Source organism: Erythrolamprus reginae, chromosome 11 (genome assembly GCF_031021105.1).
Source record: "Erythrolamprus reginae isolate rEryReg1 chromosome 11, rEryReg1.hap1, whole genome shotgun sequence".
NCBI classification, from domain to species: Eukaryota; Metazoa; Chordata; class Lepidosauria; order Squamata; family Dipsadidae; genus Erythrolamprus; species Erythrolamprus reginae.
This window is the reverse complement of record NC_091960.1, coordinates 13,199,263-13,226,349: the sequence shown is the minus strand read 5'-3', so window position 1 is coordinate 13,226,349 and position 27,087 is coordinate 13,199,263. Positions and strand designations below refer to the sequence as shown.

Here is a 27,087-nt window from a genome sequence, read left to right as displayed (position 1 = left end):
CAGAATTGATTTGTTCATTTTGAAGGGACTATATAAATAAATAAACAAAATTTCATAGAATTAATTTCTAGGAAAGGCAAGGATGATGGGCATGGGAGTAGGGGGTAGAAATGGCTCCCTGTCAGACAAAGTCTTCAACATCTGTGCTTCTTTTCTCCCAATACAGGATTGGGATAAATACCCGTGCAATGCCGGGTTAGCAGTTTATAAATGAATGAATGAATGAATGAATGAATGAATGAATGAATGAATGAATGAATGAATGAATAAATAAATAAATAAATAAATAAATAGTAAGCAAAGTCAATATTTATTATTTGTATTTGTAGCATCTCTATTTTAAAATGGCTTGTAACATTCTAGTAATCTTGTGTTGATTCAGCAACCAAGAGAGAGTTTTTTTCCCAAACAAGTTAGGACACCCTGGACTCCTTGATGCAGTTTTTGGCAAAGAATCTGAACATTTACCAGTTCCTCCCCACCCACCAAAGCTTCTCTCCCATAAAACAAACTTGTTCCAGCCTGCTACATCAGCAAAGAGCTTCTCAAATGACAAAGTCCTTGGTAACAGGTTGAAGGCATGCAAATACTGCAATATAAAGATTAAGCTTGACCCGCCTCCCCAACAATCTCAGTTATGAGGATTCTGCTTAGCTGGAAGTGGGTGCCAAGTTTTGATGCCAAGTCAGTAAGCCACGAGTCAAAAATATAGGGGAGGAGAGTAAAAAGGCTGAGGGATTGCCACAGCTGCACCTACAGTAGACAAAGCAGATCTTCAGTGCTTGTCTGCCACAAAACCAAAATGGACTTTTGGAAGATTCTATTGCTACTGATGCATTGCGGGAATGTAATTGCAACTTCAGGTATTTTCCAGGGTTTTTTTTTAATTGGGAAAGTTGTCTGTTTAAAAGAATGGCACTCAATCATAAGTTTCATGCGGCAACCGTTAAGGCTCTAGAACAGGATATGGGCACCACCCTAGGAGTTTCTTCAAGAGATGCCACTAAATTAATACTTATGAAACTTCAAAAATTAGACATTGATGCAATACTATCATAAAAATCATATATATTTCAAGTAGATAATAAAATATATTAAAGTTGTAGTGTATGGCATATGGTGAGAAATTTACCAATTTATAAATTTACTAATGTATAAAAATAATAGTGATATGGAGTTATGAAATGTATGATAAGATAGGTTAGATATATAAGTATATGGGTCTCTACACAATAGAGAAGAAAGATTCCTAAATAAATGTAATTAGAAATAGAGGATTGAGTAGGTATTAAAGAAATTTATATGGGAGTTAGATGAAACAGCATACAAAGCTAATTATAAATTAGAATATTCTACATCATGATATAATAATAATTAAAGGTGATTAAATATTGGGTAATATTTAATTCAATATTATATTATACTATCATTATATAATATAGAGAGTGGTTAGATAAATTATGATAGAAGAAAGGATTTAGTAAATAAGATAACTTACAATGACAAATATATGGAAGAAAATGTATGGAAGAAAATGATACTGAAATGAATTAGAAATGTAAATATTTACAACATAGGTTTATGAAATTGTGTACTGATCTTTAGCTATAAGCAAGGTAGGAAGTGGGATTCCTATATGTTTGTATGTCATGTCATCTCAAGTTTTTGTGTACATAAAAGTAAAATAACAACAACAACAACAACAATAATAGTAATAATAAAAATAGAGTTCCCACTAAGTTGTTGTTTAATATGACAGAAGAGGAACATTACACAGAATTAATAATATTCACTATTTAATCAATTTGCTTTTAGCTATAACCTTTTTTCTGGCAGATCAAATACAGAGAAAGCGGCTAAGTTCTGTGCTGCTGCAACTGCCATTCAGTTGGCAAAACTCAGACTTTTAAGGATTTGTTTCCAAACATTATTTTCTACTCGTTTTACATTTTATGCTGTATTTGGTATGCAGAGACTCCATTTCATCACGTGTCTTCATTTTAAGGACCTGGTCTCTGTTTATAAATAACCCAATCCAATGGACTTATTTGAACCACACATAAATCAAGGCAAGTTTAAGCTGTTGCCTGAACCATTTCTTCACTATGGTGCTCCTTAATTTTTGGAGGGCGGCTCAGGCACACCATTCAAAATCCAAGAGGAAAAAAAGTTGCTTCTCTTTGGTTTAAGACCAAATAAAAATGAAGTGTTTTGCAGAGTGGGCTTGGCAATGTGGGAAAAGCTTGCAATTGCACAATCCTAGACATCTTGCTGTCTTAAATAAGAAACGTTGATTCTGGTGAACACAAAAACTGAAACAAATACAGTGGTACCTCTACTTAAGAACGCCTCTACTTAAGAACTTTTCGAAATAAGAACCGGGTGTTTAAGATTTTATTGCCTCTTCTTAAGAACCATTTTCTACTTAAGAACCTGAGCCCGGAAAAAGCAGCATGAAGGCCCGGCCAGTTTCCTGCCATTTCCCCCTTTAATCCTGGCCATCTTGAAGCATTTTCCTTTCTCTGGGCGCGTGGAGAGGCATGGGGGAACTGAAATATCTCCCCTGGGCCTATACGATTTATGTATGGTATGCTTGTATGTATGTCTGCTTAATAATGGGGTTTTTTAAATATCTTAAATTATAAATATTAGATTTGTCATGAACTGTTTTTATTGTATTGTGAGCCGCCCCGAGTCTACGGAAAGGGGCGGCATACAAATCTAATAAATAAATAAATAAACCTCTGCCAGCGCCCAGAGAAAAGAAATGTTCCCTTCACTCTGGGCAGTGACTGTCCTCCTCTTCTTCCTCCTCCTCCCACCCAAATTCCAAGCTTTTATTTCTTTCCTAATGGGTTTGCACACAGTATTTGCTTTTACATTGATTCCTATGGGAAAAATTGCTTCTACTTACAAACTTTTCTACTTAAGAACCTGGTCATGGAACAAATTAAGTTCTTAAGTAGAGGTGCCACTGTATTGAGCAATTTTGTTGTGAATTTTCTGTCTGCTCATGCAGGTTCCTTCTGGCATATCTCAGACCTTCATCTTGACCCAGAGTACCAGAAGTCCACAGATCCTTTGAAGGTGTGTCCATCGGCTGGCACTCAACCAGTGATCAATGCAGGAACCTGGGGTGATTACTTGTGTGATGCTCCCTGGATTCTGATCAACTCTTCTATTTATGCCATGAAGAAGATTCTTCCTGATCCAGACTTCATTCTTTGGACTGGGTAAAAAAAAAAGGATGAGTCATAGATGCCTCATAGTATTCTAATATGTCTATTACAGTATTGTCCTCAAATTATTCTTTATTTGCCTTTTTTGGGAGAAACCCATTTTGATCTGAATGAATATACTTATCACATTTTTGAATAATTCTGCAATGATTGATGCAAATAATTTATAATCTGCGTTCAATAATGAAATTGGACTACAGTTCTTAATTTGTTCTGGGTCTGAATCTTCCTTTGGAATAAGAGTAATCAAAGCTTCAAGAGTTGGCTATTTTGGCTTCCATTAGTGCCTCATTAAAAATTTCTAACAGAGTTTCATTTAATAGTTCTTGAAATGTCTTATATAATTCTATCCGAAGCCCATCTAGGGCTGTGTTCTATTATTTTGTTGTTTTTTTCTCACCTCTATTCTGTTTTAGTAATTACTCCATTTCGTATTTCTCTTTGTGCCTCTTCTAATTTTGTTAGATTCATTTTATTCAAATAATATTTAATATCTTCTTCTAATATATTTTATTGAGCTTATTTTTTACTTCCCCTCTTCTATAAAGTATCTCTCCCTGTTCGTTTTGCAATTGATGTATTATTTTTTTCTCTTTCTCTTTTTATAATTTATATGGTAGCCACCTCCCCGGTTAACAATAAAACAAACTTTTATTTAACCACTTAGCTGGCTAACCATTCAAGAATAAGTGTTCATTCATTCTCTTACTCAACTATCACAACAATTCTGTATTCTCATGCAAATATGTGAATATGTTAGTTCAAGAGAAATAGCTTGCTGGTTTGTTTGCTTATTTATTAAATCTGTATGCTACTCATAGTTGCAGGTTAGCTTTGATGTAAATAAAAAGGTTTAATGAGCTTGAGAATAAAAGATAATCATCTCTATATATACTGTATAAGCGAAAACCACTCACACCACTATCACAAAATTTCCAGAACCATAAAGGCTACAAACTTGAAGTTTTGCACATATGTTCCTCTTGGTTTCTAGGTGCTTGCTAAGAAAGTTTTTTTCAAAATGACCACCATGCTAATTATTTAGCGGTTCTACTCTTCCTCCCAACCTGAAAGTAACTCTAAAGAGAATGGGATAGCATAGCAGAGTCTTCTTAATATTGTAAAAAATCAATAAAATATTTTTTTTAAAAGTCTTCTGTGGGGCAAACCTGAAGGAGAGAAGGGGATAGAAAGCCTGAGGGAGACAAGGGGAGAGGAGAGGCCAATTGTAACTACTCATTAATTGTCAAACTGTGTCGATTTATCAAGCTCGATGAAATAATTTCGTAGCGGAGCACGGGTATTCAACTAGTATAAAAGATAACGGACGGGAATCTTTTTTTATCTCTCTGCTTCTTAGTCTCATCACTTGTTAGGCTAATTTCTATCAGAGTTGAGACCTGGTTTGTACACTTATTTTATTCTTTCATATACAGTGATCCCTCGAGTTTCACGATCTCGATCTTCGCGAAACGCTATATCGCGATTTTTTAAAAAAAAATTAATTAAAAAAAAAACCACTTCCGCGTTTGGCTTTGGGAGTCAGCTGGGAAGCGGCGCGGCTGTTTTAAAAGGTCGCAGCCGGCCTGGGGGGCTTCCCAGCACCCCCCCGAACCCCCAACCTGGGTCTTCCCGGCCGCCCACGCAAAGGGGAAACCCCGGCTCCTCGCTGATGCCCGCCGCTCGGCCGGCCGCCAGCAAGAGGGGGAAGACCCAGGGAAGGTTCTTTCGGCCGCCCAGCAGCTGATCTGCTCGGTAGCGCAGCAGCAGCGAGGAGCCGAATCGGGGTTTCCCCTTTGCGTGGGCGGCGGGGAACGCAAACTCCACCATCTACGCATGCGCGGCCATAGAAAAAAAGGGCGCGCATGCGCAGATGGTGTTTTTACTTTCGCAACCCTACATCGCGAAAAATCGATTATCGCGAGGGGTCTTGGAACGGAACCCTCGCGATAATAGAGGGATCACTGTACAGTATATAGGTTTATGGTTCGTATCCATGGGCTTCACTGGAATGTGTTTTTGCTGTTTTCTAGAGACGATACTCCTCATGTGCCAGATGAAAAGCTGGGAGAGAAGATCGTGTTGGAAATCATAGAAAAGCTAACTAAGCTGATCAGAGAAGTCTTTCCAGGTACAAAATGCTAGAATAAGTGGGCAATAGCAAGCTTGGAGACGCGGTGGCTCAGTGGCTAAGACGCTGAGCTTGTCAATCAGAAGGTTTTGAGTCCACACATCGTAGGGAAACATAATGGGATCTTGTAGTGAACTCCACCATTCAGATTTGTATGTAAATATTTATGCTTGTGGCTTAGCGTCAGATCAATCTAGGATGGCTAAAACAAAACATGTGTGACTTGCTTCTCCCTACTATGGGACAGCTTTATTTTTTATATACCATTCTCTACCAAGCTATATTCCAACGCTCCAAACTTGACTGTAAAAAATATGACTTCAGTAACCGAGTTGTCGAAGCGTGGAACTCATTACCGGACTCCATAGTGTCATCCCCAAACCCCCAACACTTTACCCTTAGATTATCTACGGTTGACCTATCCAGATTCCTAAGAGGTAAGTAAGGGGCGAGTACAAGTGCACTAGAGTGCCTTCCATCCCCTGTCCTATTGCTCTCCTATATCTCCTATACCTTTCTTCTATTCCTCTATCTCTTCTTCTATTCTTTCATTGATATGTTCTATTACTATACCTTCTTTTCTATTATTTCTTAGATATATTTTACTATGAGTATCTCCTCTATAACCTTCATCATGTATTTTACTATGTGTATATAGATATATACCCACTAAAACCCTCATTGTGTATTGGACAAAATAAATAAATAAAATAAATAAAAATAAACATTCTCTCCTGCTTCCTTCAGACACTCAGGTCTATCCAGCAATGGGCAACCATGATTTCCATCCCAAAAACCAGTTTCCAGCTGAGGAGAACAAGATCTACAATGTAACAGCAGACCTATGGCGCCCATGGCTTCAGGAGCCCTCCATACAGACGTTCAGAACAGGCATGTGATTGCAGATTGCAGTTGACCCCCACACCCCAAATGTCTCCTCTGATTCTATATAAGGGCCTGTAAGGAAATGAACTGGAGTTAGTAGCCCATTCAAACGATCCAGTTAATCAAATTAACTGCATCCTACCAGATGCTCTCTAGTCCAAACTGACCTATTGGCTGTTTTGCAGGTGCTTTCTACAGTCAATTGCTGCCTGGTGTCGGAGCAAGGAGGCGAATAATTGTCCTCAACACCAATCTGTACTATGAAAATAATAAACTGTCCATGGGTATGGAGGATCCAGGAGGCCAATTCCGGTGGCTGCAAACTCTGTTGACCAAAGCATCAGAAACAGGAGAAAAGGTTTGTTTCAGCTGTATTATTTTCTTGTTTTAACCAATTTTTCTAACCCTTTTGGGGACAGATAATTATAATCAAGATAATATTTCAGTTCAACTGCAAAAATGCATTCAGCAATTGTCCAAGTATACCTCTGGAATGTCAGAACTTTTCTGTAATGTCATGATTTCAAGAAGGAATTATAGAATACATGTGTAATTAAGTCACAAGCAGGGGTGGACTGCTGCCCGGACACAGTGGGGCAGCAAAACTGGAGCTCCATCCCAGACCACCCAATTTGCATGAAAGATGTTGAAAGAAAATGCAGGGCGTCCTGCATAAGCTATGGCCACAGTGTGGTAGTAAAAAAATTGGTAGCCCTTCACTGGTCACAAGCCATAATTAGTTAAGCATTTTAAGGCATAAGCATGGCTTAATTTCTAATGATTAAAAAAGGATAAACGTTTTATAAATATATTTTAATAAATAAAATTAAACCACTTTACAACTTAGTGTGGTATGTATGAATCTAGCCAAAGAGAGTAGGAATTATAGATTGTGAAATCCACAAAGGGCCTTAGAAACCATTACGTCCAACTTTCTTGTGCAGTTTATATCAGAGGTGGGTTCTTCCCAGTTCAGACTGGGTCAGTGGAACTGGTAGCAAACAGCTACTGATGTCACAATGACATCACAGAACAGGATCGGTCGGTACCGATCTATGGATGCTGTCATCTCTTTTTTGGGGAATTTTTTTCAGATATTTTTAAAAAAATTTCCCTGAATATTTTTCCCAGGTTTTTTAGCAACAGCAATAGCATTTAGACTTATATACCACTTCACAGTGCTTTACAGGTCTCTCTAAGCAGTTTACAGAAAGTAGGCATATTGCCTCCAACAATCTGAGCCCACATGTGCAGAAGCCAGGTTTCCAGTATTATTATTATTATTTATTAGATTTGTATGCCGCCCCTCTCTGAAGACTCGTAGTGTGCATGCTTCACCATCTTGTTTTTGGCTTGCTTTTTTTGGTGGTGGTGGTGGATTTTTTTCAGATTTTTTTTTTTGCACTGTGCTTGCCCATGTGCAAAGCGCCCATGCCCCCACGAAGCATGCCCATGTGGCACGGGAGGAAGTGAACCGGCAACGAGGTAAGTTAGAACCCATCCCGGGTTTAGAGCTACAAATGGCCTTGGAAACAATTGTCCAACTTCCTTGTGCAGTATAGAAGGGTTTGTACCCAACCTATTCAGGTTGAACCCAATCTGAATGATAAACTATGGATTATTATTTTTTAATTTCTATAACAGGAGTTTCAGGTCTACATAGGTTGAGAAAACATATCTTGAGAGAGGATTTTTTATTTTTATTTGTTTATTTAGTCCAATACACAATGAGAGTTTTAGTGGGTATATATATATACACACACATAGTAAAATACATGATGAAGGTTATAGAGGAGATACTCATAGTAAAATATATCTATGAAAGAATAGAAAAGAAGATATAGTAATAGAACCTATCAATGGAAGAACAGAAGAAGAGATATAGGAATATCTATCGGTTTGTTAGTGCAGCCTAGGACTGCATTGGCTTTCTTGGCAGCTGCAACATATTGCTCTATCACATATTTACACTAGGACTCAATGATTCCTCTGGCAGTTACTGATATTGAGCCAAGTTCTACCTCCCCCCAGCTGTGGACCACTCCAACTTTACTATCCTTTGGGAAGTGCATGAACATCTAGTTCCTCCCTCATGCATTGGCGATGGGCTGTTAGTTTAGATTTAGAAGATATTTAGAGGATATTAGGAGAAGTGGAAATTTGGAGTCAGCTCTGGGTCCTGCCTCTCCCCAATCATTGATCAGATGAACTGATCACAGGAGCGCATCAGGTTGGGGAAGGCTAGGAAACAGTAGGAAATAGTCTTATTATGTCATTTCCCCCCCTCGCTAACCCATGTTTGATCTATCCTAGGTCTATATTATTGGGCATGTTCCTCCTGGCATCTTTGAAAAGAAACGAGGCACACCCTGGTTCCGAAAACTCTTCAACCAAAGATATACAGAAATCATTCAGAAACATCACGCTGTAATCGCAGCACAATTTTTTGGTCATCACCATACGGATAGTTTTAGAATGTTCTATGATAACAAAGGTACGTCCCCTGGAATTCTCTGGAGGTCTTCCAGGCTGTAGAGCAACCAGGTTCTGGGGCAAAAGTACTTTACAGGAAGGCAAATATCAGGACTGGACTCTGCTGGGCAACTATCTAAAGATGTCATTTGTCTGCCAGAATCTGGAAAACTGGCAAAATGTCATACGATTCAGCAGCCTAGTTAAAACAAAGGCTCTTTGAAATGACATAGAGTCTCCTGCAGGGGGTTGGACTCCAAGGTCCCTTCCAACTCTGCTATTCCTCAAAATTTCCAGTTATCTTACATCAGTGCTTCTCAAATAGTGGAGCACCCCCTGGGGGGTTGTAAAGTGATGCCAGCAGGGTTCATGTGACCCCATGGAACATGTGTGGTCCCTCTTGATCGATTTCCCCAGACGGGGAGTGTTTTCCCAGTTGCACATTGCTCTGAACCCGGAAGAGAAGGCGGTCAGGTGGGGCGAGGCAGCTGGGTAGGTTCTTGTTGTTCTCAGTGGGTGCCGTGGTAGCCATGAACGGTGTGGTGAACCTGCTGCCGGATAAGGAGGAGCATCCTCTGCAGCTGGGCGAAAGCTTCGAACAGCACCCTAAAGCCTCCTTCCACACCATTCACGGTGAGTGTCCGGCAGTGGTGGCACTTATTTAGCAATGCCTTGTCCAGTCAGCGAAGCAGTGGAAGTGAGGTGCCGGTGCCTGGAGGCTGTTGGGGTCTGGATTGGTGTCAACAGACTCAAACTCAACCCTGATAAGACGGAGTGGCTGTTGGTTTTGCCTAACAAGGACAACCCCATCTGTCCGTCCATTACCCTGGGGGGGGGGAATCACTAACCCCCTCAGAGAGGGTCCGCAACTTGGGCGTCCTCCTTGACCCACAGCTCTTATTAGAGAAACATCTTTGCCTGGTGCACCAGTTGCGGCCCTATTTGGACCAGGACTCACTGCTCACAGTCACTCATGCCCTCATCACCTCGAGGCTCGACTACTGTAATGCTCTCTACATCAAAGGGGCTACCTTTGAAAAGTGTTCTGAAACTTCAGATCGTGCAGAATGCAGCTGCGAGAGCAATCATGGGCTTTCCTAAATATGCCCATGTTACACCAACACTCCGCAGTCTGCATTGGTTGCCGATCAGTTTCCGGTCACAATTCAAAGTGTTGGTTATGACCTATAAAGCCCTTCATGGCACCGGACCAGAATATCTCCGGGACCACCTTATGCCGCACAAATCCCAGCGACCAGTTAGGTCTCACAGACTTGGCTTTCTCCGGGTCCCATCAACTAAACAATGTCATTTGGCGGGACCCAGGGGAAGAGCCTTCTCTGTGGCGGCCCCAACCCTTTGGAACCAACTCCCCCCAGATATGAGTTGCCCCCACCCTCCTTGCCTTTCGTAAGCTCCTTAAAACCCACCTCTGTCGTCAGGCATGGGGGAATTGAGACTTTCCCTTTCCCCTAGGCCTCTACAATTTATGCATGGTATGTCAGTATGTATGATTGGTTTCTTAAATTGGGGTTTTTTAAATTAACTTAAATATTAGATTTGTTTACATTGTATTATTATTGTTGTTAGCCGCCCCGAGTCTATGGAGAGGGGCAGCATACAAATCTGATTAATAAATAAATAAATAAATCAACTTGATTAAGCTGGCCTGGCCCCATGTCAAAAGAGGACCCTAACCATGGTAGTCTGTGCCAGCCCAATCAAAAACAGGCTCCACTGAGTTCAGTGTGACTTACTCCCAGGTAAGTGGGTAGAGCAGCCTTCCCCAGCCAATAGTTTACTTGCAGCTTATAATAAGTAAAATAATAAATATTAACACTGAAATTCCATTGGAGCTCTGATCGGAGAGTTGGGGGCATGCAAAATGTTTACTTCTTCCTGGGAGGGGGGTCCTAACAGAAAATAATTGAGAAGCACTGCCTTACATTAACAGCCAAAGAAAGAATAAAATAATATTTGCCCGGGGATGATATATGTGCAAGAATTCACCAGCAATTAGTACATTCTACAAAAGGAGGGCCATCACTGAATTGTGGCATTATTTCCCTACCCCTACCCATTTAATTTAAGATAGAGGTGGGTGTCCCAAAAGTGATTGCAAATTTAGCACTGCCAAAGGCAGTTCCTTGTCTCATCTGCCAATTGGCACATTGTTGGAACTTGAATGCCACTTTTCCAGTCTGCATGTCATTCCTTGCTCCATCATGGATTATATCCTGTTACAGTCTGGCAAGGAGCTGACATCAATCAGTCCTCAAAATAAAATGTGTCTGCATGTTTGTGTGTGATAAAATTCCCGACGTAGTTTGTCTTCTCTTTCAGATTCCCCCGTCAGTGTCCTATTTTTAGCTCCAGGAGTTACACCTTGGAAGACGAGCTTGCCGGGTGTAAAGAATGGAGCCAACAACCCCGGCATCTGTCTTTTTAAATACGACCGTGAAACTCTGATCGTGAAGGTACAAAGAGAATTCCATTTATTTATGTTTCTATCCAAGAAATCAGGGTGACGGCTCCAAAGGTGATCCATGTAGCCACTCAGGGAAGTTATTGTGCCCATTAAAGGTTTCTAGATGGTCCCAATTGGGCTGGACTGCTGTCACTTGCTTGAATCCTATTCATATGGACAGTCTTGGGAAGGAACAGGGGCGATGCTGTAGTGTAGAGAGAGCCAAGGCTCCTGCTGACCATCAGAAGGATTACGGCATGATTTGAAAAATCCTAAAATGCAATCCTGACCGACTGAGTTAGTTTGTCTGACCGACTGAGCATCCTGCCATGGAGAACCCAGTTGGGTTAGTTGTCCTGGTTGCTACAGCCCAGGAAAGTGAAATGAAGAAAGTTGGAAACTAAATTGGATCTCCTTTTTGTTGCATTGACAGAGGGCAAAGGAAATATAATACTATCTGTCAGGGGAAAAGAATCAGGACCACCATTGGGTTACATATTCAAGCTTATACACAAGAATCTGGTTCAGTACGAATTGGCCCGAGTAAGAATTCAGGAGGGGTGGACTTGAAACACTTGTGGGAACGCAATGACTCTTAGCTGATTATGTATTTAACTTTGTCTGCAGTTCTTCTGTTCTTCTCCTACACCAGTGTTTTTCAAATAGTGGGATGGGTCCCCTGGGGGGGGGGGTGGAGCAATGTCAGGGGGTGCTCGTGACCCTGGGAAACGTGCCTTTTTTGCTGCAGGGAGTAGGGTTTTTTTCCCCACACAGCACAGAGTAGTAGATATGAAGTGCATATAACAAACCCTTAAGAGACATCATGGAAAAATATTTGACAGGGATGAAAATAAAGGAGGAGAGAGACGGAGATAATGAGACAAATGTAAGTCTCCTGAAAGCTAAGATGAGGCAATAGGATGAAGCGTATGTAGTGCTTGGCTTTACTGTGACCATGGTGGGAGACCAGGAAAGACCGGTATGTTTACTGTGTCTAAAGATGTTGAAAGCGGACAGCATGAAGGCAAATAAATTAAGGCATCACTTAAACACATTACACCCCAATCATGCTGATAAGCTGCTTGAGTTTTTTCAGTGAAAATGTGCTGAATATTACAATCAACCCAGCGGAGAGTTGGGGGGGGCATGAAATGTTTACTTCTTCCTAGAGGGGGCGTAACAGAAAATAATTGAGAACCGCTGCCCTACACTATCTTCATCATTATTTACTACATCAGACTGCAAAAATGTAAATGTCTAGTAGATGGGATCAAAGAGTTGAGTTCTATATTAAAATTTTGCTGCTATGTATTGCATAGTTGTCTGAAGTCCCGCAGCCCAAATCTGGAAGCTTGCTCTGTTCAGTTTTAACCATTTCTTCCAATTGTTTTCTGTTCATTTTTTTTAGGACATAGTAACATACTATTTAAACCTCACGCGTGCTAACATGGGTACCCCTGAGTGGAAGAAAGAATACAGCCTGACAGAGGCGTATGAGATCCCAGATGGTTCTGTTGGCTCCATGCATCTGCTCCTTGAGAAGCTTATGAGAGATGGAGGTCAGCTGCAAAAGTACTACCGGTATAATTCCGTGCAGTACGACAACACATTCTGCAATGACAGCTGCCAGACAGATCACATCTGTGCTATCCGAGAAGTTGACTTTGAAAAATACAATCAGTGTGTTGCAGCTAGAAGTGCTGCAGCTGCAACCCCAATTCTGGACATTTTCTTACTTTGCCCCACCGTGGGTCTCATGACTTTAGGCCTCTTGGACATCTTGAGCAAGCTGGGCCACAAATAGCACCACGTGGTTTCCACAGGAGCAAAGAAGAAATACAGAATGTCGTGACAATCACAAGCACCAGCATCCTGAGAATTTGGACCAGGGGTGTCAAGCTCAAGGCCTGGGGCCCAATCTAGCCCGTGGGGTGCTTAGATCTGGCCTGCGAGGCTGTCCTGGAGACAGTAAACAACTGGACCATGGTACCTCTGCCCACAAAAATGGAGCTTGAGAGGGCCAAACTCTGCCCGCCCAGGCCCTTGGCAACGGCCTCCTGCAGCCTTCTGCCAGCGAAAACGAAGCAGTCTCCCATGCTCTGTTTTCGCTGGAAAAGAGCTTCAGAAGCCGTCATGGCCGAAAACAGAGCCTTGATGACTGACGGTGAGCTGGCCAAGGTGCTACACCCACTCCGGTACAGTAAAATTATTATTTTTCTTGCATTCGGATGGTGCAAGTTCTCCCTTGGAAAAATGCTTAGTTGGCAAAGCTTCTAATCTAACAATATCATTGCTACAACTTCAAGAGTTAGGGATCGGAGCGCTATGCTCAGGCTACCAAAGTTTTTACTACCACACTGTGGACATGGCTTATACAGGAAGCCCTGCATTTTCTTTCAACATCTTTCAATGCAAATTGGGTAGCAAATTGCTACCTCACTGCGTTCCCCCGCCCCCGCCCGTCCAGGCAATAGCCCACCCTTGGTTATTCTGCAGTGGCATAAAAGGGTTAAGTGAAAGAGGAGAGGTTCTGATGGACAGTCCCAGAGCATGGATTTCTCTTCTTTAACACCCGCATAAAATTACTAAAATATGTTTTGCTGATACCAATTTTCTATCTCCACTCCAAGGTGAGTAAATGACATTGTGGAATTCTTGATTCGATCCCTAAAGGCTACAAAGAACTGGATTCTGTAAAACAGGTTCAACTGAAACTCAGTGGAATTATTATTTATGCCAATGTCTCCAGTTGCATAAGATGTATAGAAAAATGCAAGGTAATACTGTATGTGTAAACCCAACACAATCGTTTGACTGGAAATTTTTATTTTCAGTTGAGGGCACCCTGGAATCACAAATTCAATAAAATTTTAAGATTATTTGTTTGGGTTTTTACTGCCTTGAATTAAGATTAAGGGGAAATTTTCCTTATACAAAACCTTGTTAATTTTTAGATAGGAACTAAACCTGCTCTTCTAGAGAGCTTTTGCTGAGAAGATAGGCAGCAACTCTGCAATAAGATTGGTTTTAGGTTATATTTTTAGACCTGTAAGCCAGTGTTTTTCAACCAGTGTGCCGTGGCACACTAGTGTGCCGCGAGACATGGTCAGGTGTGCCGCGAAGCTCAGCAAGAGAGAGAAAGAGAGAGAGCGAAAGAAAGCAAGAGAGCGAAAGAAAGCAAGAGAGAGAGGAGAGAGAAAGAAAGAAAGAGAGCGAAAGAAAGCAAGAGAGAGAGAGGAGAGAGAAAGAAAGAGAGAGAGAAAGAAAGATAGAGAGACAGAGAGAGAGAGAAAGAAAGAGAAAAAGAGAGAGAGAGAAAGAAAGCAAGAGAGAGAGCAAGAGGGGGGACGGAGGGAGAGAGAAAGACAGAGGGAGGGAAGGAGGGAGAGAGAAAGAGCAAAAAAGAGAGGAAGGAAGGGAGAAAGAAAAAGGGATGGAGAGAGAGGAAGGAAGAGAGAGAAAGAGAGAAATAGAGCGAAAGGGAGGAAGAGAGAGAGAATTTTTTTGTCCAAACTTTTTTTACCCCTCCCCCCCCGTTCTGCCCCCTGCTCAATGTGCCCCATGATTTTGTATATGTAAAAAATGTGCCACAGCTCAAAAAAGGTTGAAAATCACTGCTGTAAGCTACCTGTGACCCAAGCAGTAGGTAACATTCAAAAATCCACATTAGCAAATAAATGTAGTTGAGCTGGGTTGGTTTTGATTTAGTACAATGTATAGGGTGTGATCTCATCCACTGTGTCTGTGAACCCATTATAGGTAACAAACTGTAATGAAAAAAAGTGTTTTAAAAGCACTGTGTGAGTCCCAGCACTCATTACTTCCAATGCCTCCGTTGTTTGTTTCATTTCCGATTTTATCCTGTCATAAAAACAATAAAGGAAGACTTGCAATGTTTTATGACACAGAATTTCACCTCAATAGAAAGGTGAGCCTTGTACAGAGAGTAGAAATAAAAAAGTTGGAAGGGACCTTGGAGGTCTTCTAGTCCAGCCCGCTGCTTAGGCAGGATACCTTACAACACTTAAGACAAATGGTTGTCCAATTTCTTCTTTAAAACTTCCAGTGTTGGATCATTCACATCTGGAGCCAAGCTATTCCATGGATTAATTGTTCTGTCAGAAAATTTCTCCTTAGTTCTAAGTTGCTTCTTTCCTTGATTAGTTTCCACCCATTGCATCTTATCCTCCCTTCAGGAGCTTTTGGAAAATAGCTTGACTCGCTCATCTTTGTGGCAGCTCCTGAGATATTGGAACACTGCTATGTTACCCCTAGTCTTTCTTCATCAAACTAGACAGACCCAATTCCAGCAACCATTCTATATATCATTTAGCTTCCAGACCCCTAATTATCTTGGTTGTTCTTTGAACTCTTTCTAAAATCTCAACCTCTTTTTTACATCTTGGCAACACATACACAAATATGTGGTTCATTGATATAATATAACTCTAAGTTCCTCTATTCCATGTAGAATATTAACACAATTATTGTTTACCCTAAACCATTTGTGTTAATATTCTACATGGAATAGAGGAATTTAAAGGATACTTATACTTGAAGGAATAAAGTTCTACGTAGCATTTGTTTTTGCTTTTGAAATGAAAAAAAAATGCTTCCCCAGGCACCAAAAAAGCTCAACTTTTAAAATTTTGTACAGCAAGCAGTACAATGTATTTTTAAAATATATACTGTACTGCTCAAAAAAATAAAGGGAACATTCAAATAACACATCCTAGATCTGAATGAAATATTTGCATTGAATATTTCATTTGCACAACTATTCCATTTGCACAACATCATGTGAAATTGATTGTCAATCAGTGTTGCTTCCTAAGTGGATTTCACACAAGTTTGATTTACTTGGAGTTATATTCTGTTGTTTAAGTGTTTCCTTTATTTTTTTGAGCAGGGTATATTTCAATAAAACTATTTAAAATAATAATAGTAGTAGTAGTAGTAGTAATAATAACAACAACAACAACATGTCCCAAAGGTGCTTTTTTCAAGAGGCAACTGGACTTTCTGGTTTTTCTTTGAAGACCTCTCACTTCTCTCCCAAGATGCTTCTTCAACATCTGAAAAAGCACCTATGGGAAAACCATAATCTGGATGACTGAGACTCCCCATAGTCATCCCTCATTAATACTTGGCACAGACTTCTTTGCGCAGATCGAAGAGGAAAGCGTGGGCTTTAGGTGTGTGAGTCACTTCTTGCAAAAAAGGCGCCAGATATGCCACAAGGTTGAATCACAAGGCCTGAAGCCTGAATCAAAGATATTATTCCGTCCTTTTGCAACACACCCTCATATGCAAAAAAAAATAAAAATTGACTCAATGCAAAGGGGGAAAATGCAAAACCAAAAGAAAAACCCTCTGCCAAGTTCGGTGTGTGGTGCCAACAAGGCAATCCTGGGGATTTGCAGCCAATGTGTGAAAGGTGGTGTGGAATCCCAATGTTCCCTCTAATTTTTTTTCGGTGTGTGTGGAAAAGTATAGTGTCTGTGCAGCACATTTTCATGCCTGAACACCTGATTTTTTTTCCACAGATGTCACCCAAGACAACTTGTTGCATAATTATTTGGGGCAGAATAAGGTCCCTTCCCACTATGTTATTCTGGTTGCCTAATTATTGACACCACTATCATACAAAGATGGTGGTCTAGCAGCCGGAACACAAAATTGTGCTTGCTGCGGTGGCTGGTAAGTGCTTGCGGGCCCAACGCGATTTTGCTTCTGCACCTGTGGAGGTAGCAAAATCGTGCACAGAGCTGCAAGTGTGCCCCATATTTTGGAATGCGCAGAAGCAAAAAAAACCCTCGCTGAAACCCAGGCGCACCTGCAGCTCCGTGCATGATTGTTACCTCCACAGGTGCAGAAGCAAAATCGCGTTGGGCCCGCAAGCACTTAAGAGCGGTGATGGTGAGCCCAATTTAGCCCACCACTGCAAAGATTCCAACTGAGATTAGCATGATTAATAATTTAAAAAACAAAACCACAGATAGGCAAACTTCAGCCGATGCGCAAGGGAACAAACCATGTTAAGCTTATTGATATCTTATTGGTTAACCAAACTAATTTATGACCCAGTTTCCACCAATTCAAGACGGTCCCCAGCAACCGGTCTGGGGGTAAATAGACGGAGGAGGAGGAGGGCCTGTTTTCCTCACAAGCCGAGAAGGGAAGCTCGCTTCCGAGCCGGCCGGGTTACGGGCGGCGTTTTCTCCTCACTGGGTCCCGCCCGCCGCCTCTCCTCAGAGGGAAAAGCAGGCCCGGAGGCGGGAGAAGCGACGGTGGGGGAGGAGAGGCCATGGACCGCCCGGGGAGTCCCACTCCGAAAAGCCGCCTCGGCCGCCGTCGAGGAGGGAGAAGCCTCGTTTCCCTCACTCCCTCCAGAACTGAGAGGCCGAGGCAGCGAAGCGAGGGTCGAGCAGAGCGGCTCCTGTGAGGAGGGCCGGCAGGGGTCCGTCGCGGGGCGGGGAAGGGGCGTTCGCAAGACGCCCGGAGGAAGGGAGGGATCTGAGGGAGTGCGTGTGAGGGGAATCCCGGCCAAGTTTCCTACTTAGGGTTTCTTTTAGCGGACGGCGGAGCTACAAGTGGAGTTTCACCTCCTCCCGAGCAGCCCGCGGCAGCTGAGGCGAAGTTCTGCAAACAAGGCGCAGCAGCTCCCGCGGAGGAGCCCAAAGCGGGCGTTCCTCCCGGAGCGGGCCTCCACCTCTGGCCCTCCTTCCCTGCCGTCCAACCGGGACCATGGCCGGGACCGGCTGCAGTCCTGGCTGCAGCCTTCCCCAGCCGCCCCCTTTCCGCTTCCTGGACTTGGTCTTTGCCCTGGTGGGCACCCTGGCCTTCCTGGTGGACTTGGGGGCCGACGTCTGGGTGGCTGCCAACTACCTCCGAGCCGGCCACTTCCAATGGGGAGGGCTGATCCTGGGACTGCTGCTGCTCTCCTCCCTGACGACCCAGTTCTTTAGTTGGGCTTGGTTCCGGAGTGACTCGGACAAGGAAGGCCTCTCCCAGCCGTCTTCCCGGACGTCGAAGCTGCTCCATGTCCTGCAGCTTGGCTACCTGTACAGGTAAGAGGCAGCAGGGCAATGCTTCAGTTTATTGACTCAGACAGTTTTTACTTATGATATGTTTATGCCAATGGTTCTCATCCTGGGGGTTGGCACCCCTTTGGGGGTTGGATGACCATTTCACAGGAGTCGCCTAAGACCAGTGATGGTGAATCTATGGCAGGAGTGCCACAGGTGGCATGCAGAGCCATATCTGCTGTCATGCAAGCTGTTGCCCTAACTCAGTGATGGTGAACCTATTGCACAGGTACCACAGGTGGCACGTGGAGCCATATCTGCTGGCGCACGAGCCGTTGCCCTGGCTCAGCTCCAACATGCATGTGTGTGCCATCCAGTTGATTTTTGGCTCACACAGAAGCTCTGGGAGGGCGTTTTTGACTTCCAGAGAGCCTTTGGGGGGTGGGGAGGGCATTTTTACCCTCCCCCGGCTCCAGGGAATTGGGAAACAGCCTCTGTGTGGAGTGGGGGAAGATGTTTTTGCTCTTCTCAGGCATTGAACTGTGGATGTGGGCACTCATGCATGCACATTAGCACACACTCATGCTCTTTCGGCACCCAAGGAAAAAAAGGTTTGCCATCACTGCCCTAGCTTAACTCCAACAAACATGTGCATGGTGGTCAGCTGATTTTTAGCTCACCTGGAGGCTCTCTTGTCCTTCTCAGGCTCCAGGGAAGCCTACTGGGCCCACTGGAAGTTAGGAAATGGGCCATTTTCAACCTCCAGAGAGCACCCAGGGGTCAGGAGAGGCCGTTTTCGCCCTCCCCAGGCATTGAATTATGGGTTTGGGCATTCGTGTGTATGATAGTGTGCGCTCACATGCTGTCGGCACCTGACAAATTTCCCATAGTGTTAGGAACTAAAGCTTCTATTCTGGCGCCTGGGAATATATTTTTACAGTCTGGCCAATCAGGCGTTTACAGTAGGGGTGTCCCTCTGACCTTCCTGCCAATCAGCTCTGTTGGAAGAATTGGCACTAGATTTATGGTTGGGGGTCACTGCAACATGAGGAACTGTATTAAGGGGTTGCAGAATTAGAAAGGCTGGGAACCACTGGTTTATACAAACTGCTACTATCCTATCGACAAATAAATAAATAAAACAAACAAATAAATTGCACACAGCATACTCTTCCCCTTGGGCGCTTTACACAAGGTATTTAAACAGAGAAGGAGTTTCCACCACACCCTGCCAACTCGACTGAACTGCTACTGAACTTTATCCAACATGCCACAGTCCACATCACAGCACCAGACTCTCAACTAACTTGGTTGGCTGGGTTTTGAGAATGATGGACGTGGGTTGCTTGAGTCAGGAGTTGCAATGATAAGCATGGGTTGGCCAAGAATGTGGCCAAAGTAGCCCAAACAGGAATTAGACCTGGTGGGTTAAGCTAGTGTTGGCTGCACGAACAATAAGGCTAGAAGCCCTTGAAGCTGCATTTATGTGTGAATTTAATTATCCGGTTAATTACACTTCTCTTGTATGTTTCCTGGAATGAGAAGAATGAGAATGGAGTGGAATGAGAAAAGGAGAGTCTTTGGAGAGGGTGGCATATAAATCCAATCAACCAATAAATAAATATGAAGTCTGTTAATTAATTTGGAAGGGATCTTGGTGATCTTCTAGTCCAATCCTACGTTACTTCAGACAAATGGTTATCCAATCTCTTCTTAAACATTTTCATTGTTGGAGCATTCACAACTTCTGGAGGCAAGTTGTTCCATTGATTCATTGTTCTAGCTGTTTGGAGTTTTTTCCTTAGTTCTAAATTGCTTCTCTCCTTGATTACTTTCCGCCCATTACTTCTTGTCCTGCATTCAGGTGCTTTATAGAATACTTTGACTCCCTCTTCTTTGTGGCAGCCCCTAAGATATTGGAACACTGCTATCATGTCACCCCAGACCTTCTTTTCATCAAACCAGGCATACCCAATTCCAGCAACCGTTCTATGTTTTAGCTTCCAGTCCCCTAATAATCTTTGTTGCTCTTCTCTGCACTCTTTCTAGAGTCTCAGCATCTTTTTTACATCGTGGTGGCCAAAACTGTTAGGAGGCATTGCTTTTAGGGATCGTTTAGGATCTTCTAGTAAAAGGTTTTCATATATTCCTTCAACATCATAGAGAAAGCATTGGTTGCGGATGTTTTTGACCGCCTGTCTTACTGTGGTGGCCCTATTGCAAGATAGATAGTCCTGGACTTAAAACCACAGTTGGGTATCAGACTTTCTGTGGCTAAGCCGGGTGGTAGTTACCGTACATGAGTTCCACATGATTTTTCAACTTTCTTTGGCCATGATTGTTAAGCACATAGTTGCAGTTGTTAAGTGAATCGGGCTTTCCCTATAACTTTAGTTGTTGCACACTGGTGGAAAATGTGATCTTGTAACCCTGGGATATTGCAAACGTTGTAAATACATGCTAGTTGCCAAGTGCCTGAAATTTGAAATTTTATCACATGACATGGAGATGATGCAATTAGATCTATGATAGAACCTAGAAATTTGAAGGTCTCTACTGTTAATACTGTGTTGTCTAGCATCGTGAGAAGTGGAAGGATGGAAGGGTTTCTCCTAAAATCTACCACCATTTCTACAGTTTTGAGTGTGTTCAGTTCTAGATTTCCTCCCACTTAGGACTGTATGACTGTAACTTGTTGCTTGTATCTTAAGATTTTTATTAATATTGTTTCTTCATTGGTTATTTGACCCCTATGGCAATCAATAAGTGTTGTGCCACATGATTCTTGACAAATGTATCTTTTTTCTTTTATGTACACCAAGACAAATTCCTTGTGTGTCCAATCACACTTGGCCAATAAAGAATTCTACTCTACTCTATTCTATTCTAGTCATAAATGTGAGGATTGGTCATGTCACTTTTTTTCAGTGCCATTGTAATTTCAGTCACTCAACAAATGGTTGTAAGTCAAGGACTAACTAAGTCTCCCAGGGCTGCCATTTGAGACATGTTCCCACAGTATGCTTTCATAATTTTAAATCTTGCCTTCTGTGTTGCCTGGCACAGATGTTTCTGTGTCCTGAAGGTAGGTTTCAAGGCGTGCAAGATGGAAGATGCAACAGAAATTCATCAGGCCTTTGCCATTTTCCTATCACATGATGTCAGTCTGTTGCGCCTCTTCGAGACTTTTCTGGAAAGTGCGCCTCAGCTCGTTCTGGTGATCTACATCATCCTACACACTAACCAAGCGGAGATATTTCAAGGTGAGTGCCAGTTGGAAGGGGCCGGTTTTGGGGGGATGTGAGCTGCTGTTGGCATAGATTCCTGCTGTTTGCAGCATCCATTTTATCTGTCAGCCATTCAGTCGGGTAAGTGAGAAGGGCTGCACGAATCCCAGCGACCAGTTAGGTCCCACAGAGTGGGTCTTCTCCGGGTCCCGTCAATTAAACAATGCCGCTTGGTGGGACCCAGGGGAAGAGCCTTCTCTGTGGCGGCCCCAGCCCTCTGGAACCAACTCCCCCGAGATTAGAATTGCCCCCACCCTCCTTGCCTTTCGTAAGCTACTTAAAACCCACCTCTGCCGTCAGGCATGGGGGAACTGAGATACTCTTTCCCCCTAGGCCTTTACAATTTTATGCATGGTATGTCTGAATGTATGTTTGGTTTTTACTTTAATGGGTTTTTAATTGTTTTTACTATTGAATTATTGTGTATACTGTTCTATTATTGTTGTTAGCCGCCCCGAGTCTCCGGAGAGGGGCGGCATACAAATCCAATAAATCAAATCAAATCAAATCAAATAAATAAAATCCAGCAATGGATGTCAGCAAATCTTCAGCCTCTTGGGAATTCAGGCTTTATAGGGATACAAAAACAATGTGGGAAAGTGACATCAGGTTAAACCTTGTTAATTTGTTCAGTGAATTGGAAAAGGATGTTCAGAATGAAATCAAAATCCACCCATCCACACACAAAGTAACAATTCAAGGGCGATCTTAAATATTAATTTAAGATTTAATCTTCAAACTGTCATCAAGCAATTAATACTGAGTCAAGGACTACTTTCCTCTTTGATTTTACTGTCAGTATGCAGAGCAGGGCTGCAAACTAGTGGCCCATGGGCTGGATGCATCATGTACTGGCCATGCCTAGTACTGCAGAGGGGGGGAAAGTCATAATACGTCACGCGATGATGTCATGACATGAGTTTGACACCCCTGGTGTGGAGGATTGCATAACAGTGCGAAGAAATAGTAAATTCACTAGAAATTAATGTTGGCTTGTCTCAGTTAGCTAGGCTATGACACCTTCGACAACACCAAGCAGAGAATTTTAACAGAGCGTGGATGTGTGATAAAGCCAAGACACAGACTTAGTTAAATAAGTATTATTTACATATAAACAAAATATAAAGAATCCAGAATAAGCACAAAGCAAATACAAAATAATACGCACTGAGCAATTACAAGATTAGCACAAAGCAAAACTCAATATAGATAATAAGCACGAAGCTAAAATACAATATAGATAAAAGCATGAAGCTAAAATACAATATACAGTAATACCTCGTCTTACGAACCTTATTGGTTACCGGGGGAGGTTCGTAAGACAAAAAGTTCGTAAGACGAAACATTGTTTCCCATAGGAAACAATGTAAAATCAATTAATCTGTGCAACGGAAAAAAAAACGCCGCCGCCCGGCTGTCACCTTTTGAAACAGCCGGGGGGCTTCTCGGCGGCCTCCCAAACGCCAAACCTGAACTTCCAGGTTCGGCGTTCGGGAGGCCGCCGAGAAGCCCCCCGGCTGTTTTAAAAGGTGACAGCCGGGCGGTGGGGCTTCTCGGCAGCCTCCCGAACGCTGAACCCGGAGGTTCGGCAAAAGTTCGGGTTCGGGAGGCCGCTGAGAAGCCCCGCCACCTGGCTGTCGCCTTTTAAAACAGCAGGGGGGCTTCTCAGTGTCCTCCTGAACCCGAACGCCAAACCTGAACTTCCGGGTTTGGCGTTTGGGTTCAGGAGGACGCTGAGAAGCCCCCCCGGCTGTTTCAAAAAGTGACAGCTGGGCGGCGGGGCTTCTCGGCGGCGGCGGGTTCGTAAGAAGGAAAAAGTTCGTAAGAAGTGGCAAAAAATTTCTGAACCCCGGGTTCGTATCTCGGGTTGTTCGTAAGACGAGGGGTTCGTATCATGAGGTACCACTGTAGATAAAAGCACAAATTTTATACAAGCACGAAGCTAATACAAGCACAACTCCCCCGTCTCAGGCAAAAGTAAAGTAAAGGAAGTGATAGAGCAAAATAATGAGCTTTTATAGCTTCAATGAGGAAGTGACGCAATAACCTTGAATATTAACTCTTCAAGTACATGTTAATTCTTTGTGTGCACATTAACCCTTTAAGTACAAGTTTGGTACATTTTACAATATGCAGTTTACAATGGCAATCCCTAACAGCCATGTACCCTGTACTAACACTTACAATAATTTAAATAACTGAACGATTCCTGAGTTACAAGGGCTAGATTTTGCTGCCCCTTTTTGACGTTTGCAATGTGAGGGGTTCTTCTTCAACCTGATCTGTGTTTCCATTGCCTTCTCCTTTGTTTTCCTTGCAGTACTTGGGATTTGCACATCTTTTGTGTGCATCACCTGGGCCCTCTTGGATTACCACCAGACCCTGCGCAGCTTCCTGCAGGACAAACACAAGTTGCCCTTCCTGTCTTCGGTCTTCTACTTCCTGTGGACCTTCCTGTTGATGTGTCCTCGCATTTTCTCGTTGGCGCTCTTTGCAGTAGTCTTCTCAAGCTTCATTTTCCTCCACTTCCTCGTCATCTGGTTGGTCATGCTTCTCTGGGTCTCTCTGCAAGGGACAGACCTGATGGAACACACCACCTTTGAGTGGTTTTATCGAGCTACGGTAGCCGTTATCCTCTATTTCTGCTGGTTCAATGTGGCTGAAGGGAAAACGTGCCACCGCTCAGCTATTTACCACGGTTTCCTCATTCTGGATAGCAGCATCCTGTTTGTCTCTTGGTGGTGGTACAGGATTCCCTCGAGCTGGGATTCCCAAGTGTGCCCTGCACTTCTGGCTGCCTTGGTCTGTTATGCCCTTGGCATTTTCTTGAAATGTGTCTACTACAAGTGTTTTCATCCCACTATGAAAACTGCACTCACTACGGTTAACGATGAAGTAGACATAACTGAGCGTGGGGATGAAAATGCTGTTGTGTTCCGGCAAATGGTTATAGAAACCCCCGTCATCAACCATCGGACATATGGACTCGCTCAGAACTTCTTTGCTGGTTCTTTGGCAGAGGAGACTCGGTACCAACAGAATGGGACTGTCAGTGATATGTATCTATGAGCCATGTTGTTTAGGTCAGCCAAGAGAAAACCATGGTAGAATTAGGTTCAGAAAACATTTGTACCAGTTTGCCTGCTGAATCCATGTCTCTGTTTCTTCCAGGATTAGCCACATAAGGTAAACCAAATAAGCTAGGAAGGAAATGTTAGTTAAGGATGAGATTATGCAGCTGTCCTCTTGAAGAGAATCTTTCACAGGGGGTGGAAGATATGAAGCAGCATCAGCAGATATGGCCAAATAGGGCCCAAGTTGAAGAATGCTAGGGAATGTAGTTAACAAATTCAGATGTTCATAGGGACATCATTATTGTTTTTGATGTCTCTAATTCTGGATTCTGTGACTTGCACCTTATTGTGGATTGCAATGTTTCTCAGTTCTGCTGCACTTTTCAAACTTTATACCTTTGATCTGAAATTCAGGCCTTCACTTCACTGTACTTGATTGCCCACCTGCCTGTGTTCTGATGTTAGTGGAGAAAAAATTAGTTGAAATGGCCCTTGGTCACATGCTTATCCTTTTCTTTGATGTGACCATAGGAAGGGTTCCACTGTCACTTCTACTTTTAATTAATTTTTGTCATATTATCTGAAGTATGATGCAAGGTTTCTATAGACGTCATAGTTTATCTGGAAAAACACATGAACTTTAAAGCATAAGCTATAAACTGACTTTGAAGATGAACAGAGTTTAGAATTTAGTGTAGTGCTATAGTTTGAGGTTTTGAGACTTTTTCGATCTCATTGTAATTATGATTTGATAGAGGGACTGATGGAAATAGAATTCCAAAATACCTGGAAGACTTTAGACTCTGCTTTAATACAACATCTGAATCACCTAGTGTAGCTTCGGCCCTTCTCTGTTCTACTTGATTGTGGCTACCTGTACCCAAATAAGTTTATATTTCAAGAGTTTTGAGAGGACAGTCCTTATTCCAATTTCCAACTTGGAATCTTAAAGGGAAACATGCCTAACACTTCTTTCTGGATTTGGGTCTCTTCCTATGCCTTATGTGGCTAATTTAAAAAAGTCAGTGTTACTTATTTACAATGTTTACAATGTTACAGGTGTTCACAATGGTACAGATTGCCTGGAATTAGCAAACATGTACGGCAGAGATGGTCATATTCAATTTATTCAAGCCTCCAATACAGAAGATTGCAAGTTAAAGTGGAGAGAATAGCAAACCTCCAGGAAAGGGTTTAGTATACATGCTTAGGTGTTTCTAAACATTCAAATCCTTTCCTGCTTTTCACTTCAGAAAGTGGATACACTAGTCTTAACCTCTCTCCCTCCTTTCACTAAACTGCCTCCCAGTTTATTATTTTTTTTATATATAGTAATGCCAAATTCAGTGCAACTGTTAATTTATTGCCACTTCTGAAATGTTTAGACTGAATAAAGTACTGTTCATCTGTGCTATTTTCACAGCACCTTCAAGGGATTTGAATAAGGGTTACATCCTATTCAGAAAACAATAATGTTGTCCATTGTTATGTCCATTATATTTGTTGTGACCAGAGTGCCATTATATTTTAAAGAGAAATTAGCTAGGGAAACTTACAATTTCAAAATGAGGTGCAAGTCCTTTTTGTCTTTGTTGGTTTGAAGGGTTGGCAAATCCTCTTATTTGCAATGTTAGCAAATAAGAGGATACTATGACCATTTTCATAGAACTGGTAAATTTTGCTCCAGTGAAAAAAGCCAGTTTCACAGGTGGCTTTCCAAAAGGATCATTTAATGGGTTTACTAGCATGTCCCCTACCATAAGATATCTGAGATCTGCCTTACTCTGCTCAGTGTGTCCTCTCACTATCAAAACCTGTCAGTTAAAGTGCAAATCCAAAGTAAACGGCTACAGGTAATTGTTGAGGCTCCTGATATAATTTAATGATGTTCAAAAGCTAGTCATTTCTTTGTGGACCAATTCATGAGGACACCAAAACATGTGAAAAACAAGCTTATTCTTACTTGTTCCTATACGTCAATCATATGAGATTTCATGATTTAGGTATGTTAGATATGTCCCGAGTGAAGCTTAGTCTAGAAGCATGGGGGATCCAATACTGAATTCCCAGATTCTGTATAATTGTCTACCATGGCAGGAACTACTACTATGAGCCATATTTCAAAGGCCACAGGGCACTCGTTGCTAGTGTACCAGAGCTTGAATGTCATTTTAAAACAAATGTGGTCAAGCTGGCCACGTTTGTTTGGAACAAGGAAGCAATATCTAGAGCCTTGCTTCAGAATCTGAATCGAATTCTTGTGTGATATTCAGCTAAAAAGAGAATCACATCTATCTAGCTTTTGATACCGATGCAAACAACATATTTGGAGGCAAAAAAAGTAAAAGTAAATAAAAGCAGGCAGAATATCTTTTCACAGGGTACACTTGATTTCACTAAGTTCACACATGTTAACTACAGTATCTCTCAGTAATCTTTTGCTGGGAAAAATAAGAGCAAAGCCAAGTGTAAAAGCCCAAGATTCCACTGACACCACTTAAGAA

General features: G+C 42.3%; 2 protein-coding genes across 2 annotated transcripts; both read left to right on the top strand.

The window, feature by feature from the left end:
- The first annotated feature begins 714 nt into the window (after positions 1-714).
- Positions 715-14,073, top strand: SMPDL3B (sphingomyelin phosphodiesterase acid like 3B). The gene is made up of 8 exons (XM_070764009.1): positions 715-863; positions 3,020-3,233; positions 5,273-5,370; positions 6,118-6,261; positions 6,441-6,613; positions 8,569-8,749; positions 11,071-11,204; positions 12,603-14,073. The coding sequence occupies exons 1-8, from the start codon at positions 803-805 to the stop codon at positions 12,996-12,998; spliced, it is 1,401 nt and encodes a 466-aa protein (XP_070620110.1). The 5' UTR covers positions 715-802; the 3' UTR covers positions 12,999-14,073.
- A 3,245-nt stretch (positions 14,074-17,318) lies between these two features.
- On the top strand, positions 17,319-26,440 carry XKR8 (XK related 8). Its single transcript, XM_070764884.1, has 3 exons — positions 17,319-18,264; positions 21,289-21,485; positions 23,830-26,440. Exons 1-3 carry the CDS (start codon positions 17,942-17,944, stop codon positions 24,576-24,578), a joined length of 1,269 nt encoding a protein of 422 aa, XP_070620985.1. The 5' UTR covers positions 17,319-17,941; the 3' UTR covers positions 24,579-26,440.
- Positions 26,441-27,087: the final 647 nt, after the last annotated feature.

Bases quoted from the DNA above. Each gene is read 5' to 3' on its own strand.
- SMPDL3B (XM_070764009.1), top strand. From the start codon at position 803: ATGGACTTTTGGAAGATTCTATTGCTACTGATGCATTGCGGGAATGTA. The intron at 6,262-6,440 runs GCATGTGATTGC...GCTGTTTTGCAG, and splicing joins CATACAGACGTTCAGAACAG to GTGCTTTCTACAGTCAATTG. The intron at 11,205-12,602 runs GTACAAAGAGAA...CATTTTTTTTAG, and splicing joins GTGAAACTCTGATCGTGAAG to GACATAGTAACATACTATTT.
- XKR8 (XM_070764884.1), top strand. From the start codon at position 17,942: ATGGCCGGGACCGGCTGCAGTCCTGGCTGCAGCCTTCCCCAGCCGCCC. The intron at 18,265-21,288 runs GTAAGAGGCAGC...TGCCTGGCACAG, and splicing joins CAGCTTGGCTACCTGTACAG to ATGTTTCTGTGTCCTGAAGG. The intron at 21,486-23,829 runs GTGAGTGCCAGT...TTTTCCTTGCAG, and splicing joins CCAAGCGGAGATATTTCAAG to TACTTGGGATTTGCACATCT.